This window comes from Camelus bactrianus, chromosome 21, assembly GCF_048773025.1.
Source record: "Camelus bactrianus isolate YW-2024 breed Bactrian camel chromosome 21, ASM4877302v1, whole genome shotgun sequence".
NCBI lineage: Eukaryota > Metazoa > Chordata > Mammalia > Artiodactyla > Camelidae > Camelus > Camelus bactrianus.
In genome coordinates, this window is record NC_133559.1 from 13,262,092 (window position 1) to 13,276,901 (window position 14,810).

General features: G+C 40.4%; 1 protein-coding gene across 7 annotated transcripts in view; it reads left to right on the forward strand.

Annotated features, from left to right (window-relative positions):
• Positions 1–14,810, forward strand: part of DDR2 (discoidin domain receptor tyrosine kinase 2) — a 133,557-nt gene that overhangs the window by 63,544 nt on the left and 55,203 nt on the right. For 6 of the 7 annotated variants that reach the window (XM_045515837.2, XM_010953779.3, XM_045515839.2 and 3 more), the window contains one exon: positions 8,275–8,383. The exons of the other annotated variant lie outside the window; for it this stretch is intronic. In XM_045515837.2, the coding sequence (XP_045371793.1) occupies positions 8,275–8,383 (109 nt within the window). The remainder of the gene's footprint in view (positions 1–8,274; positions 8,384–14,810) is intronic. 7 annotated transcript variants of the gene reach the window in all.

Genomic DNA, 14,810 nt, shown 5'->3' on the forward strand with positions numbered 1-14,810 from the left:
ATAATTGACATATAACATTGTGTAAGCTTAAGGTGTACAGTGAGTTGATTTGATACATTTATATAATGCAAAATGATTATCACCATAGCATTAGCTAACATCTTCATCCTGTTTTTTTGTTGTTGTTGTTGTTGTTGTTTGTCTTTTTTTTTTTTTTTTTTTTTTGTGGTGAGAACATGGAAGATCTACTCTTTGGTATAAAGCACAGTATTATTAGCTCTAATCACCATGCTGTACATGAGATTCCCCAGAACTTATTCATCTTATAGCTGGAAGTTTGTACCCTTTGATCAGTATCTCTCCACTGCACCCCCATCCCTGGTAACCGCAACTTAACTGTTTCTCTGAGTTTGGCTTTTTTAGATTCCACATATAAGTGATATCATAAAGTAAGAAATGGTCTGACTCTTTAAGGCAGTTGGACAAGAGGACTGTGGTACTTCCTCAGGTGTGTATAACCTGGACCTTCTAGAGACCCAGGACTGACCAGGAGCAAGCCCTACCTGTAGAATTCTCCCCAGAATGGGATGGCGTCAGGCAGGATGTACTGATGGCTTGCTCTTAAACCATGATGTGGCCCTTACTGTGTTTCAGAAAGAAGCCTCTGGAAGCTCACCCAAGTATAGAGATAATATAAGAAGTTTAATTTTAGATTTTTTTTTAAAAATTCCTGGTAATTTCTGGCTGTGGCTATCACACTCCCATCTGCCTAATCTTCCATTGACTCCCTGGTTTTTCTGATGGCTTTGACCCATGGCCTGCCTAGATCCTGGTGTGGGCAGTCCTGAGATGGAGAGTCAACCATCTCCCACCAGATCAGGGAGGTCCTGAGTCATGGCTCCTTTTGGAGTCAGATTGGAGTGTTCGTCCAGCTGGCTAGGGGAGAGGATTTTTAACTGTGAAGAAGGAAGTGGGTTTTTCATTACAAAGGACATATTCGCTCTGAGCTGCATATTCACTCATGTTCCTTGGAAAATACTGAGCTGTGGGCAAGATAGCACTGGCCATGGTGTCAGAGGGACTGGAAGAGTCTTAACTGTATCTTTTTCTAGTTTGTGACCCAGGCAAGTCAGAATTAATCTGATTTTGATATAGAGAGAAGCAAGGCCCCTAACCTTAAATGACTCCTGGTCTGGCTTGAAAGACAGACAGAACTGTGTATAATTCAGCGTGATGAATGGGAACCAGCAGCCAGACCAGGTAAGCCTGCCTAGGCTGTGGGTGAAGTGAGTTCGGGTCCCACTTTCCTAGTTTGTAAAGGGGGTGGTAATCTCTTCTTTCAGGTTTGTTTTCAGGCTTGATGATCCTGCATTTGTAAGCACTCACTAAGGGGTGAGTGTTCTAAAAAAAGAAAAGCATACGTAGCAATTCTTCACTGTCTTTTGCTTCTACTCTGTATCTGCAAGTTGCATTAACCGATACCCTCTCTCAGTGCCACAGGTGATTCTCAGGTTCACCCCACACTTTGAAACTGTGGGATATACATGGTTGGTTGGAAAGCACCCTTGAGATTCTGACAGACGTCCCCCAGGATTTTTTTTTTTTTTTTTGATCAGAAAAACTAATGTGAATGACATTGACAAGGAACCTATTTTCTTTGTTAAAATCGAAACGTGACAGACAAGGCTAGAGTTTCCTTTTGATCACCATTTCCAGTCTCCCCTGCCAAACACTGCAATCTCTGAGGGAACTGCTGTCATCAGCCTTGCCTTTCAAGGATCCTTGCTCTGTCCTCACATACTACAGTGTGCACTAGATTGGAGCTGGTTATCAGTATGGTGTTTAACTTTGAGATCTTTTATGTATATATTAAAGTATATTAGAGAGAGAGAGAGAGAGAGTGTGTGTGTGTGTGTGTGTGTGTGTGTTTGTGTGTATGTATCCATAAAAGTATACAGTGTGCTTTACATAAATCTTGCAACCTGCTTGTTCACCTAAGACCATGTAGTGAACATCTACCCATGTAACTACATGTAACTCTGACTCATACTTTTAAACTATTGCATAGTATTTCGTAGTAGGAATATGCCATAGTTTATAACTTTCATTTTTTTCTTTTTTGATAATAGCCAACCTGACTGATGTGAAGTGATATCTCATTGTGGCTTTTATTTGTATTTCCTGATGATTAGCAGTATTAAGCATTTTTTCATATACCTGTTGGCCATTTGTATGTTTTCTTTGGAGAAATGTCTATTGAAGTCATTACATTAGCCCATTTTAAGGGATTTCATTAGTTTTTTTTTTTTTTGCTATTGATTTATAGGAATTCCTTATATATTTTGGATATTAATCACCAGATATATGGTTTGCAAACGTTTTCTCCTATTCTGTAGGTTGCCTTTTCATTCTGTTGATTGTCTTGCTTGCTGTGTATAAGCTTTGCAGTTTGATGTCATTTCACTTGTTTATTTTTGTTTTTGCTGCCTGTGCTTTCGGTGTCGTATCTGTGTAGTCATTGCCAAGACCACTGTCACGAAGCTTTCCCCCTTTATCTTCTTCTAGGAGTTTTAAAGTTTCAGGTCTTACATTTAAGTTTTTAACCCCCGTTGATTTGATTTTTGTGTATATGATAAGATAAGGGTTCAATTTCATTCTTTTGCATGTGAATATCTAACTTTTTAACACTATATAAGAGACTCCTTTTCTCTATTATCTGTTCTTGGCACTCTTCTTGGAGATCAGTTGGCCACAGCCTCTATGGGAAACATTATGGAGATTTTTCAAATATTAAATATAGGACTACCATATCACCCAGAAATCCCACTTCTGGGTGTTTATCCAAAATAATTGAAATCAGGATCTTGAAGAAATACTAGCACTCCCATGTTCATTATAGCGTTATTCACAATAGCCAAGATGTGGAAACAACTTAAATGTCCTAAGACAAGTGAACAGATAAAGAAAATGTGGCTTATACATACAACGGAATATTACAGCCTTAAAAAATAAGCAAATGCTGCAATACGTAACAACATTATGAACCTTGAGACATTATGTTGAGGGAAATAAGGAGCCACAGAAAGACAAATACCTCATGATTCCACTTATATTAGGGATCCAAAATAGTCAAATTCATAGAATGAAGGAGCAGAGCAGCAGGTGCTAGAGGCTGAGGGGAGGGGGAAATGGAGAGTTACTCATCAACAGGCATGAAGTTTCAGCTGAGCAAGACGAGTGAGTTCTAGAGATCTGATGTACAGTAATGTGTTGTGCACTTCAAACTTTGTTAAGAGGGTAGATCCTGTATTAAATGCTCTTACCACAATAAAATAAAATTTAAAAACATATTGCAAAGCACTTTTTTGTGCCCACCTCATTGTACACATAATGTTAAATCTTTCTCTAGGGTAAATAATAAAAAATGGAATTAGATCAGGGTCTGTGTGCATTTTTTAATTTAAGTTATCCTCTAATTTATATGCCCAGTGGCAGAGTATGAGAGTATCTATTTTCCCACAGTGTTGCCTGATTTCATAGTTTCACACTTAATTTTTTTGCTAAGCTGATGGATAAAATTGGTGTTCAACCACGGCTTTGGTGTTTGTCATTCTGATTCTAGTACGCTCGTTGAGTACTTTTAGATGTTCACCGGTGTTATATTGTTTCCTCTGTTAAATGCTTTTTATTTACTTGGCCCATTGTCTAGTGGCTTTTAAAGAATGATTTATAGAGATTCTTTATGTATGCCAGAAAAATACGTTACACATTATTTTGGTCTAAAATTTCAAATATTTATCTTAGTGACCTGCTTGTCTGTTAAGTTAATGATGTCTTTCATTTCAAAGATGTTTTGAATTTTGTTGAAAAATGTATCATTCTTTTCACTTGCTAATTTTGCTTTTTATGTCTTACTTATGCAGGTCTTCCTTTAGCTCACAGCAGATTCTCAGCATTTTCTAGAAATACTTTTATAGTTCTGATTTTACATTTTGGACTCTATTTTGGCGGGGGCAGTGTGAACATACCTTTCTTTGTTTTTGAAAAGGCTGTTGAATCACCTGAAACTTTTCACCAATGCTAAATGCCCCTTTTCTCATATAGAAAGTTCCTACTTATATATGTGAGTCTTTTCTTGTATATATGAGTATTGCCCATTCTCTTCATTGTTCTGTTTATTTCTTTGCCAATTCCATATTCAGAGGGGTCTTTCCTGACCGTCTTAACCTGAAATGGCCCTCATTCACTCGTCGTCGCATTGCTACATTTTATTGTCTTCATGGTACATATGTCTCTTTAGATTTCTTATTTATTTGCTTGTTTGCTTATATATTATAAGCACCACAATCGCAGGAGTCTTCTCTGCCTTTTTTAGCACCTAGAACAACATGTACGAGACTTTTGGAAAAATCGTTGCTGTATGAATGAATGACAGCCAGTGACTTGACAGGGGGTATATGCATTTTGAGTTTTATTTTTAAGGTTGAATACACTTTTCTGTTGAAGGAGATTGTACTATTAACCAAAGAAGTGGGTAGAGAAGGGCCTTCCATCTTCTTGAAATTCTTTCATGTATATTTATGGGTTCTGTTCACATGTCATATTGCTTAAGTATTGAACCCTTGGGAAGATTTATTCAAAGAGGCAGAAAAGAGTGCTGTCTAGTTATCATAAGCTTTGGGGATACTTCCTTTTAGGATATGGAATTTAGAACAGCCAGATACAATCACTGAATATGTGGCTGAAGACAATCATTAATTCATTCTGCAACTGTTTGTCTCGCACTCTGGTAAGTGCTGAAAATGCAATGAGTACAGTAAGCATGGGGTTTGCGGGGGTGCAGACACTAACTAGACAACCACAGTGATGGATACATAATTAGAAACTATGATCACTTCTATGTAGAAAAATTATAAAATGCTTTCAGTGCTCGCACAATCAGGAAGGTCAGAGAATATTTCACTAAGGAAGTGACCACTAAATGGGGATTTGAACTGGACAAAGAGAGGAAAGGAACTTTTTGACAGAGGTCCTGGGGCAGTAGGAAATGGAAGAAGTCTGAATGTGACCGAAGTTGAAAGGTGGAGCAGGAGTTTAGCTCTGGTGAGGTAGGCAGAGGCCAGATTAAAGGAGTGTGTGGTATGATGATAAGCAAAAATGAAAACAGAACAAAGAACAACAGAACAACCTAAGTGGACTTTGGAGTAATACAAACCCTGGGTTCGTGTGTGAGCCTGTCAACTGTGTAACCACATCAGTTTCACCTCTTCCTCCTCAGTTACCTTATTGATGAGAACAACCCTCATTGGGTTACTGTGAATATTACATGAGATAGTCCTGGGCACGTGTTAGATGTACATGGTGTAGCTATAGTACTTCTAGGCTTATTGATGGTTCTTTTGTGTTTGTTAGCTGCTGGACATCCTAATTTTAAGTAAACAAAGCAGAAATAACCACTGGTATTGGAGATTCACAGCCTGAAACCAAGTAACAGTTTCAAAAAGGAAATTCAGTCAACCCTTTTCTAGCAACTTGTAAGTTCTGGTTAGTTCAGTTAAAAACCGTTTTTGAGCACCTACTTTGTACAAGAGATAAAGTATTCTTTTGGAATTACGAGAATGAGCCATTTTGAAGCTAATGATGAAATGGATAATTTTAGAACAATGTTATGGAGGACCTAATAGAAGCAAATTCAATGTGTGAAGGGAATGAGGTGTAGGAGACATTCCTTGAAGAAGGAACTTCCCTCTGGGGAAGGTTATGGAGGGGAGAAAGTAATGGCAGAAAACCCACAAGGAGGTAATTGTAGGACTGTTCTTCAAAAGGCTTCTAGGAGAGGGTGGCTTGCCAAGGCAGTGCTCACAAGGCTGAATGGCTGCTCACAAGGAGCTCAGGCCTTTGTAGAAGGACATCCTGGATCATGGCTGTGGGCTAGCGCGAGACTACAGCCAAGACCAGTGTCTCCAAGGCCGGCCTGTGTGTTTCTTTTTCTAAGCGTGTTTGTTTGTGGACTCATTTATGGAAACACAGTGGTCCTGCTGTTGGCAGTGAGTAGGCACCGAGACATATAAAAATCCAAATCAGTGCCATGAAACTATGCCCATCACCCTTTGAGGTCTGTGGTCACTTACCCCTGCTCCCTTCCTTGGGGCTACTTTAAGTCTTTTGTGTTTGGTTAATTTTGGTTTCATCCTCTTCAGGCAGAACTATTTGAATACCTTTTTTTCCCCGTACCACTTTGGGTGGGTCAGAGTTCAACTGCTTAGAAAACACTATAGAAAGCTTCTGCTTCCTCAAAAGAATATCTTTGCTATGTCATCCTGTTATTTACTACATTCCAGTTATTGCCCATTAAAATCTTATTCATCCTTCAAGAATCTGATCAGGCACTGATCTCCTCATGGAACCTTCTCTCATCACCCCAGCTTCAAGGAATTTCATCTCCCTTTATAATTTTGTATTACGTATTTTTTCTAATGGTGGATCCAACACTTGTCGATTATTATTGTCACCTAGAAGAAACTTTCTTTTTTAATAAACTTTTTATTCTTGAACAGTTTTATATTTATAGAATCATTGCAAGGATGGTACACACAATTCCTATTTACCCAATACTCAGTTTTCCATATTATTAACATCTTACATTAGTATAGTACATTGGTCATAGTTAATGAACCAATTATAATATGTTATTATTAACTGAAGTCTATGCTTTATTCAGATTTCCTCAGTTTTCCCCAGTGTCCTTTTTCTGTTCCAGGATCCCATCCAGGATGTCACATTACACTTATTTGTCGTGTCTTCTTAGGCTCCCTTAGCTGTGACAGTTTTGGGACTTTCTAGTCTTTGGTGACCATGACAGTACTGAGGATAATGCATCAGGAACTTTGTAGACTGTCCCTCAGTTGGGATCTGTCTGATGGTTTCCTCATGAATAGACTGGAGTAGTGGGTTTTGGGGAGAAAGACCTCAGAGACTGCCATTTTCATCACATCGTATCAAGGATACACACTTATCAAAGTTGATGCTAATCTTGATCACCTGACCTGAGGTAGTGTTTGTTATGTTTCTCTACTGAAAGGTTACTTTCTCCATTTCCATACTATACTCTGGAAGAAAATCACTCTGTGCAGCTCACACTTAAGGAGTAGGGTGTGGGGCGTAGGAGGGGTGGTTATGCACCACCTCTTTAGGAGCAGAGAGTATCTCCATAATTTATTTAGAATTATTTTGCAAGGAAAATTTGTCTATCCTTTCCCATTTATTTATTCAATCATTTATTTATCTCACTGTAAATATTTTATATGTGAGTTATAATCCAGTACTGCTTTATTTTGTTGCTTAAATTTGTTGCAGCTTTGGCCATTGGGAACTCTTTCTGTTGGCTTTTGCATTCCTTTGACATGTCCCCATCTTTTTTTTTTTTTTTTTTTTTTTTTTTTTGGTATGTGTACTTTCTCAATTTGAGGCACTAAAATATTCTCTATGCTTATCTGGCACTAAAAGATGCTCCAAAATCGTCTGTCCCAGCTCTGGGATCAGCAGTTTCTCCAAGGAGCTCTGGTTCCTTTTATTGGAGAATGGTATTAGAAATCAAGATCTGGGCGCTAGGTTTGCTCGTTGCTCTTGAGTGTCATTATTTCTGGACCCTTTTAGCTGATATAGCAAGGAGATAGATATATGTGTGTGTGCTAACCTGTGTACCCACGTATCTATAAATATTTCCATATGTAGCCATCTATATCTCTATTAAACTAAACGAGTTCATACTGATGTCTCAACTCTAATCCATTACCACATGGATTATACTGGGGGAACCTAAAAATACAGAATCCCAGGTACCACTCCAGAGCTAATAAATTAGGATAAATATTGACCTTGCATGTTCTGAAAGGCAAGCACATTAACATCATTGAATGTTTTTCTTGGTTTCATACTGGAATCAATGTCAAAATTATGAAAGCATCATAAACATAAGCTTTACTTTATCACCATTGACAATTTGGGTAAGTATCTATCTTAGTAAAACTTTGTTACCTGCCTGTAGTTTTGTTCATTTTAATTCCATGAGTGCATGGTCTAATAAGAGTTTGAAAATTCTTGTCTTACATAACTATTGAATGTCTCAGAGTTTTAAAATTCTTCTATTATGTGACTATTGAATGGCCCATTCAACTATCAAAGTCTATAATTTGAAGTTCTAAATATAGAAATGAACACTGTAAGAACACAAAGATAATTGTGCAACTTGTGTTCCTTCATGTTAACAGTATCTGCCTCACTCATTTCCTCTGCTTCTCTTTCTTGTTTTCCTGCATTTTTGCTGGGCTGCAGGCTCCAGTTCCAACACCATCTTCTGAGATGATCCTGATTCCCAGAATGCCCTCGGTGCTGCTCCTGCTGCTGCCTATCTTGGGTTCTGCAAAAGCTCAGGTTAATCCAGGTAACACAGCCATTGCTCAGCCACATGCTGGAAGACCAGCTCAACATGCAAAGCCAACAGTGTTTACGCTGGGAAGGGCACTGCTAAGGGGTCCAAAGGGTCATTCCCCCTTCCCTCCCCTTTAACTTAATGTCCATGGTAAAACATGGCCATAGTAGGAACAGAAATTAATATACTCTCTATATAACATATTGAATATTGTGAAAGGGCTTCTTATATGGAGTAGAGTGGAGTGAAAGGAAAATTTTTTTAAATAGGAGGTGGAAGAAGCAACCATTTGCTTTTGCATCTGCTGGAAAACAGAAGGAGAGACTTTGTAGATGCCTTGGAGAATTTCTGTAGATTGGTTTTCCAGTTATTTTTGGCTGGTTAAGGCTTGTATTTTGCTTGGATGTCATAGTATGCTTTTGGGACCCTGGTCTTATAGGATCTCAGGCAGTTTCTCTTTCCTACAGGGAGTGGCCATGCTCAAAAATAATTATGTTAGTCCCCTCTTCCCAACTTTTTTATTACATATGTATTTTAACTTTAAACTGAAGTATATAGTTGTATCACTTGTCTATTACCACAGTAATGCCACTTAACAACCCATGCAAAGTTGGTGATTCAGATTAGTCTTGGTTGGACTGTTCTTCTGGTCTCTGGATTCATGCATGTATCTGGGAATCAGCCGGTTATTTACTGGCTCATCAAGGATAACCTTGGCTCTGATGACTGGGGAAATTTCACTCTGCTCTCCTCCAGCAGATTAGCATAGATAAGTTTTAATGGAAATTACACAGGAAGAGCAGACGGGAAAACATGCTGCATTTTTCAAGTCCCTGCTTAAATCATGTTTGCTGAGATCTCATTGGCTGAAGCAAGTCACATGGCTAAGCCCAGAGCCAGAGTGAGAGGGCACAAAAAATTACACAGGGAAGGTTGAACACAGGGAAGTGTGATAGATTGGAGTCGTTTTTTTCATTTTGCCACGAATATGTGTATGGCACAAGTGGTCCACGTGATGACTTGTACACACTGAGCACGTCCACCTAAGCAGTGTTCAGATTAGGAACCAGAGCTGTGTCAGCACTTCAGAAGCTCTCCTCCTGCTCTCTTCCCCACCCTCACCGGAAGGGTAGTCATTATTCTGATTTCTGACGACATAAATTAGTTTTGCCTGTTCTTGTACTTTATGTAAGTGGAATCAGAGGACGCGTAAGTACTCTTTTGTGTCTGGCTTCTTCCATTCAACATTGTGTTTCTGATGTACATCCAAGTCATTCCATGCAGTTGGTGACTATTTTTTTTCATTGTTATATAATATTATTTTGTTTGAATATTTTATTTATCCAGTCTACCGTGGATGGAAGTTTGGATCATTTACAGTTTGGGCTCATTATGAACAAAGCTCCTACAATCCTTCTCGTAAAGGTCTTTTGATAGAGGCATATACTCAGCCCTTCTGGGTACATACCTAGAAGTGCAATTGCTTGGCTATATGTTGTGTATGATCTGTTTTTCTTCAAACTGCCAAGGAGTTTTCCAAAGTGATTTTTACCAACGGCCCACCCCTGGCAGTGTATGAGAGTCCAGGACTCCATCCATGAATTTGGATTCCCGAGGGCATTTTCATTTCCTCCTTTTCATATGGCACGGGCATGCGTTTGTGAAATGCTCACCGTCTTCCCCTCACAAAAATTCCACTTCCATGAGATATTCTTTATACTGTCACAGGGTATAATCAAAACACCTTAAAAATCAATGCTCAATTAGTTAAATAAATTCAGTGCCTTATTACTTTCTTTTTTTGTTTGTTTTTGGGGGGAGGAAGAAAATTAGGTTTATTTATCTTTATGTATTTATTCTTTAACAGAGGTACCAGGGATCGAACCCAGCACATCGTGCATGCTAGGCAGGTGCTCTACCATTTGTTGGTGCATCTCAGATCTGAACTTTGACACCATTGTTTCATTTTTCTGCTTTGTGCTATTCTCACCTAGTTGAAGTTTGGTTGCGTCCTAGTACGTTTAATAAGCCATTTAACAAGTGTCATTCTCTCTGCTCTGGTCTCCAAGGAAGAGTCGGTAAAAGTGCACAAATGGTAGGATGTTTTGATGCTAGGCTCACTCATGGAGCCTGGTATGACATGAGGATATCCTCATGACATGACTAAGCCAAGAGAGCTAGCCTTATGTGTTAGACAGCACTGCTGGAGCCCTGGAGCAGGAGACAGGCAGTTATCTGTAGAACATTTCTCCCTCTGTTCCTGGCATCAACTATTTCTATCGGCTCTTTCTGCTGAGGAAAAAGAAATAAAGGTCTTGACTTGCAAAACTCTTTAAAGGAACATGGAATGTTTGAGGTGTGTTGAAGGCATAGTCCTTCTCTCTTCCATTTCTTGTATTTCACTAAGTTAAGCTGGGGCCAGGCAGTGGGAAGCTGTGATTGGTGAGTCTAGTCACAAGGCTTCGGGCTTATGGAGGATTGTGACTGGCACAATGATGGACATGGGGTAGGTACATAATAAATGCAGTTAATTTAAGGGTGACTTTTCAGAAGTCCTTACTGATGTTACTGAAAGACTGAAAGTAAAAAAGTAAATTCTTGCCAGTTAGATTTCTGTCCTCCACAGGCTGGCCGTATGGCATAAATAAGTGAAATGTTGGAGTTAAATCAGGAGACCTGGGTTATAAACAAATCTTATACACAGTCATTGTTAAAATATTGTTGAATGACTGAATTGTTGTTAAATATAAATAAATTATGATAAATTACATATGTTATAAATTATATAAATGTTAAATTATGAATTGTTAAAATATTGAAATATATTTTAATTGATTATTAAGTGCAAATACTGTTTGGCAGATAGTAACTGGGCTAAGCATTAAATTCAATTACCGTATAAAGTCTAAAACAAATATTGATTTAAGCTCATTTTGAACATTTCACCATGAGCATTGGTCAGTGAGCCTTCTGTCTTAATATGATGGATTCATAATAAGGATATTGAATATGTATAAGTTTTAATCTAGAGAAATCAGCAGATGCCAACAGGGGGTGACTAATGTTGATATACAGAGAAATTCTCTATAGTTTGAGAGCATGAGTCTCCTGCAGGTGCCACCCCCATGGAGGCAGCAGCATAGTGCTCATGTGACATAGGTCAAGGTCTGATGGCAGTGGGGCTGTCGGCTCTCTGGTCTATAGCACTGGAGCTTTGAAAGTGGCAGCAAAGCAGGTGGTGGGTCAGGTGATGTTAGTGGCATTTCCAGTAAGAGCAGTGTTGAAACTGGCACTGTCACGAGGGGCTGCAATGGAAGCTGTGCAAGTCCATGTGGGAAATACTGGCATACAGGTGTGTGTACATGGTCTGGAAGTGTGGGCAGTACGCCTCCCCATCTTCCAGCTGCAGCAGTGCATCAGGGATTGGCACCTACTGACTGTCAATTCAAGTAGGAAGTCATTGGAAAAGTCTGAGGCAGTCCCCTCTGTCAAAATCATGGCTCAGGAGTATCATTTAGCTATTGGCATCTGCCTCAAAGAATTGCACCAACAATTTCTGAAAAGCATCTCTACAAATCAACAAAAAAATTGGATGTTACTAGAACATTCTAATGAATGGTTTGCAGTTCACTTGGAAAATAATATTTAACCCACTTGGAAAATTATTTTGAGAACAACCCTAGTTACAATCCTGGCTTGGTCATACATTAGTTGTATGACACAGAGTATGTCGTTATACTTCTCTTTGCACTTCCTTAATCCTTTCACCAGCAGTGAGATGAAGTTGGATGAGATAATCTGTGAGACCCTTTGTCACAAATTTACTGTAATTTGGTGGTGTGGGAGCTTTGCTGTCCAGATTGGAAGATATTGATGGGCTCTGGGCTTGGAAAGAGGGTCCCTGAACTTGCGTGGCTGTTCTTCGTAAGAAAGACCATTTGTTCCCAACACCCTGCCACTTCCCAGGCTCAGGGATCTAAAGTCTGAATGTCTTGAGAACCTTGACTTTGAGGCTAAGCACATAGGAGTTAGCTGAGGAATATTTTTCTAATTTAAAGCCTAAAATGCTCCCTCGTGACAGGTTGAAACCCTGCCACAGCCTCGCCTGCAGGAGCTTCATTGTACCACAAGCCACCTGCTCTAGGGCATTTTTTTTCTCTAGAGGTGGGTCCAAGAAGAAGCCTCTTAAACAGAAGAAATAGCATCTGCAAGGTCTAGGAGGGAGGGAGGGTACATGGTAGGCTGCCTGGAGGAGGGTGATGAGTGAGGGACCCAAAGGGGCAGCTTTCCATCCTCCTGTAGAGTCCATTAGTCAAGGACCCTCTTGCCCAACTTGGGCTGAGGCTCCTGGACTTAATGGAAGAGCCGAGGACCTCCATGGGGTAGAGAAGTCTCCAGACTCCACAATGAAGTACAGAATACGCCAAGCTATTATAGCTGTTTGATCAGCCACCAGGGTCAGTCTTCTCCACGGGGTATAAAATCAGTGTTTCAGTGGCCATTGAGCACCCAGAAACACACAGATTTCCAGGTGGAAGAATGGATGTAAGTAACCTGTTAAGAGCACAGGGGCAGTTGGTGCCACTCTCCTGACTTGGTTCATGACAACTCCTTGCACTTGGAAAAGGGAGAAATACCCCATTCTCCCCAACAGGCAGCCCAGGCATTGAGGATCCATGGTGGAGAGCCAGGGCAGGGCAGTGCTGGGACTTCCCACTTCCATTCTGCATTTTTCCCTTGTGGGAAGTAGGCAGCTTGTAGCAGTTCAGAGCCCTGCGGTGAGGATGTCCTCCTTTGGTGTCTAGAATGTTCCCACTTTGAAAGGAGAAACAAAGACACTAAGGGATTGGGGTTCAGAGGGGAGTTCTTCTCCTGATGACTCCAAATTTATTTTATGTTCATCACATTTTTTTTTAAGCATCGATATTCAGTGAGTTCTTAGGGTTTAGGGACCTAGAATTCTAGGCTATTCATGTTGCAATGGACCTTAGAGATACTTAAGTCCTTCTTCCTCATGTTACCGGTAAAGGAACTGGTTGTCGAAGTGGGTGAGTGGTTTGTCCATGACCGCACACAAAGCTAGTGGTAAAGCAGGGACTCATGGCTCCTGTTTCCCTGCCCAGTTTCCTTCCATCAGATACCCACCCCACTGGGAGCCAGTTGATGAAATTACCTTTCCCCAATAATCATGTATAGCTGTGCAGCCTTATGGTTTCCTTTCTGCAAATTCCAATGTGCATTTATGGAGGTGAGAGGTAGTTTGGGTTTGAAGGTCAGCCTGAGGCCAAGGAATGGAGAAAGCCCACAGGATCATGTAGGATGCACTCTTGGAACCTTGGTCTCACTAGCACACTCAGCAAGCAAGGCTAAAGCCAGAAGCCCTTCAGGACTGACTCGGCCTTGCAAAGAAACCAAAAAGCACTAGAGATGCTCTGGTTCCCTTCTGCACAGAGTTTGTCTCCCACCAAGGCTGATACTTGCTACTTTACCTACATACATTTACCAACTGGAAAATCACTTTTGTTTCCTTGGGTTCTCATCATTCATGCCCTCAGAGATGTGCTGAGAGGGTTTATTAATGAGAATGTGGTGCTAGTTCCGGGTTTCCAAAACCAGGCCTGAGGTGCTAAGGCTGAGTGTGTGTGTGTGTGTGTGTGTGTGTGTGTGTTTGCGCATGTGTGTGTTTGTATGGCCTGAGAAGGGTCCGCAGGAGGAGATAAAAAGGCTGGGAAGAGACCTCCCTGGTTGAATTTCTCTTAAGTGAGCAGTGCTAGCTGCTGCCCAGATTGGCTGTTTCTTGCTTTTGTGTTTGTTTGTCAAGTCTAGCCTGAGAGTGGCCTCTGGTATCCTTCCTGCCAGTAAACGGATCTTTCTCTGGGGATAACAGAAACTCATTTGCCCCTTAAGCACTCACTTGTGCCAAATGGGGGAGAAGAGAATGCAAGTTTCAAATGGTAGCAACTAATATTTAATGAGAGCTTAACATATTCCTGGTACCATTCTAAGTAGTGTCGACAAATTTAATCTTCACAATCATCTTATGAAGTTGGTCGTCTCATGATTCCAGTTTCACAGAGGGGAAACTGAGGCATAGAAACATTAAGTAACTCACTCAAGGTCATTAACCTAGCCAAGTGGCAGAGCTGGGATGTGGTCCACCTCTGGCCAACCTGTTTTCCACCTCTGTGCTCTAATCACCTCCTGGAATGTTAGACTCACAGGATGTTTGTGCTGCTCAGTCGCATCAAGTCCCCAGTGTCATGCTGTTGAGATACTGAAGGTATGATAGTGAGCCAGAGATAAAGGATTGGCCAGGCTGGGTGAAAAGAGGAAGGGAGAATATTTAAGCTTAAGTAAAGGCACAGAGATGTAAAAAGCAAAACAAGAGTGTGGAGATGGTTGTTGCTGAAGGGTCGAAGGGCAAAGATGAGGTTAAGGT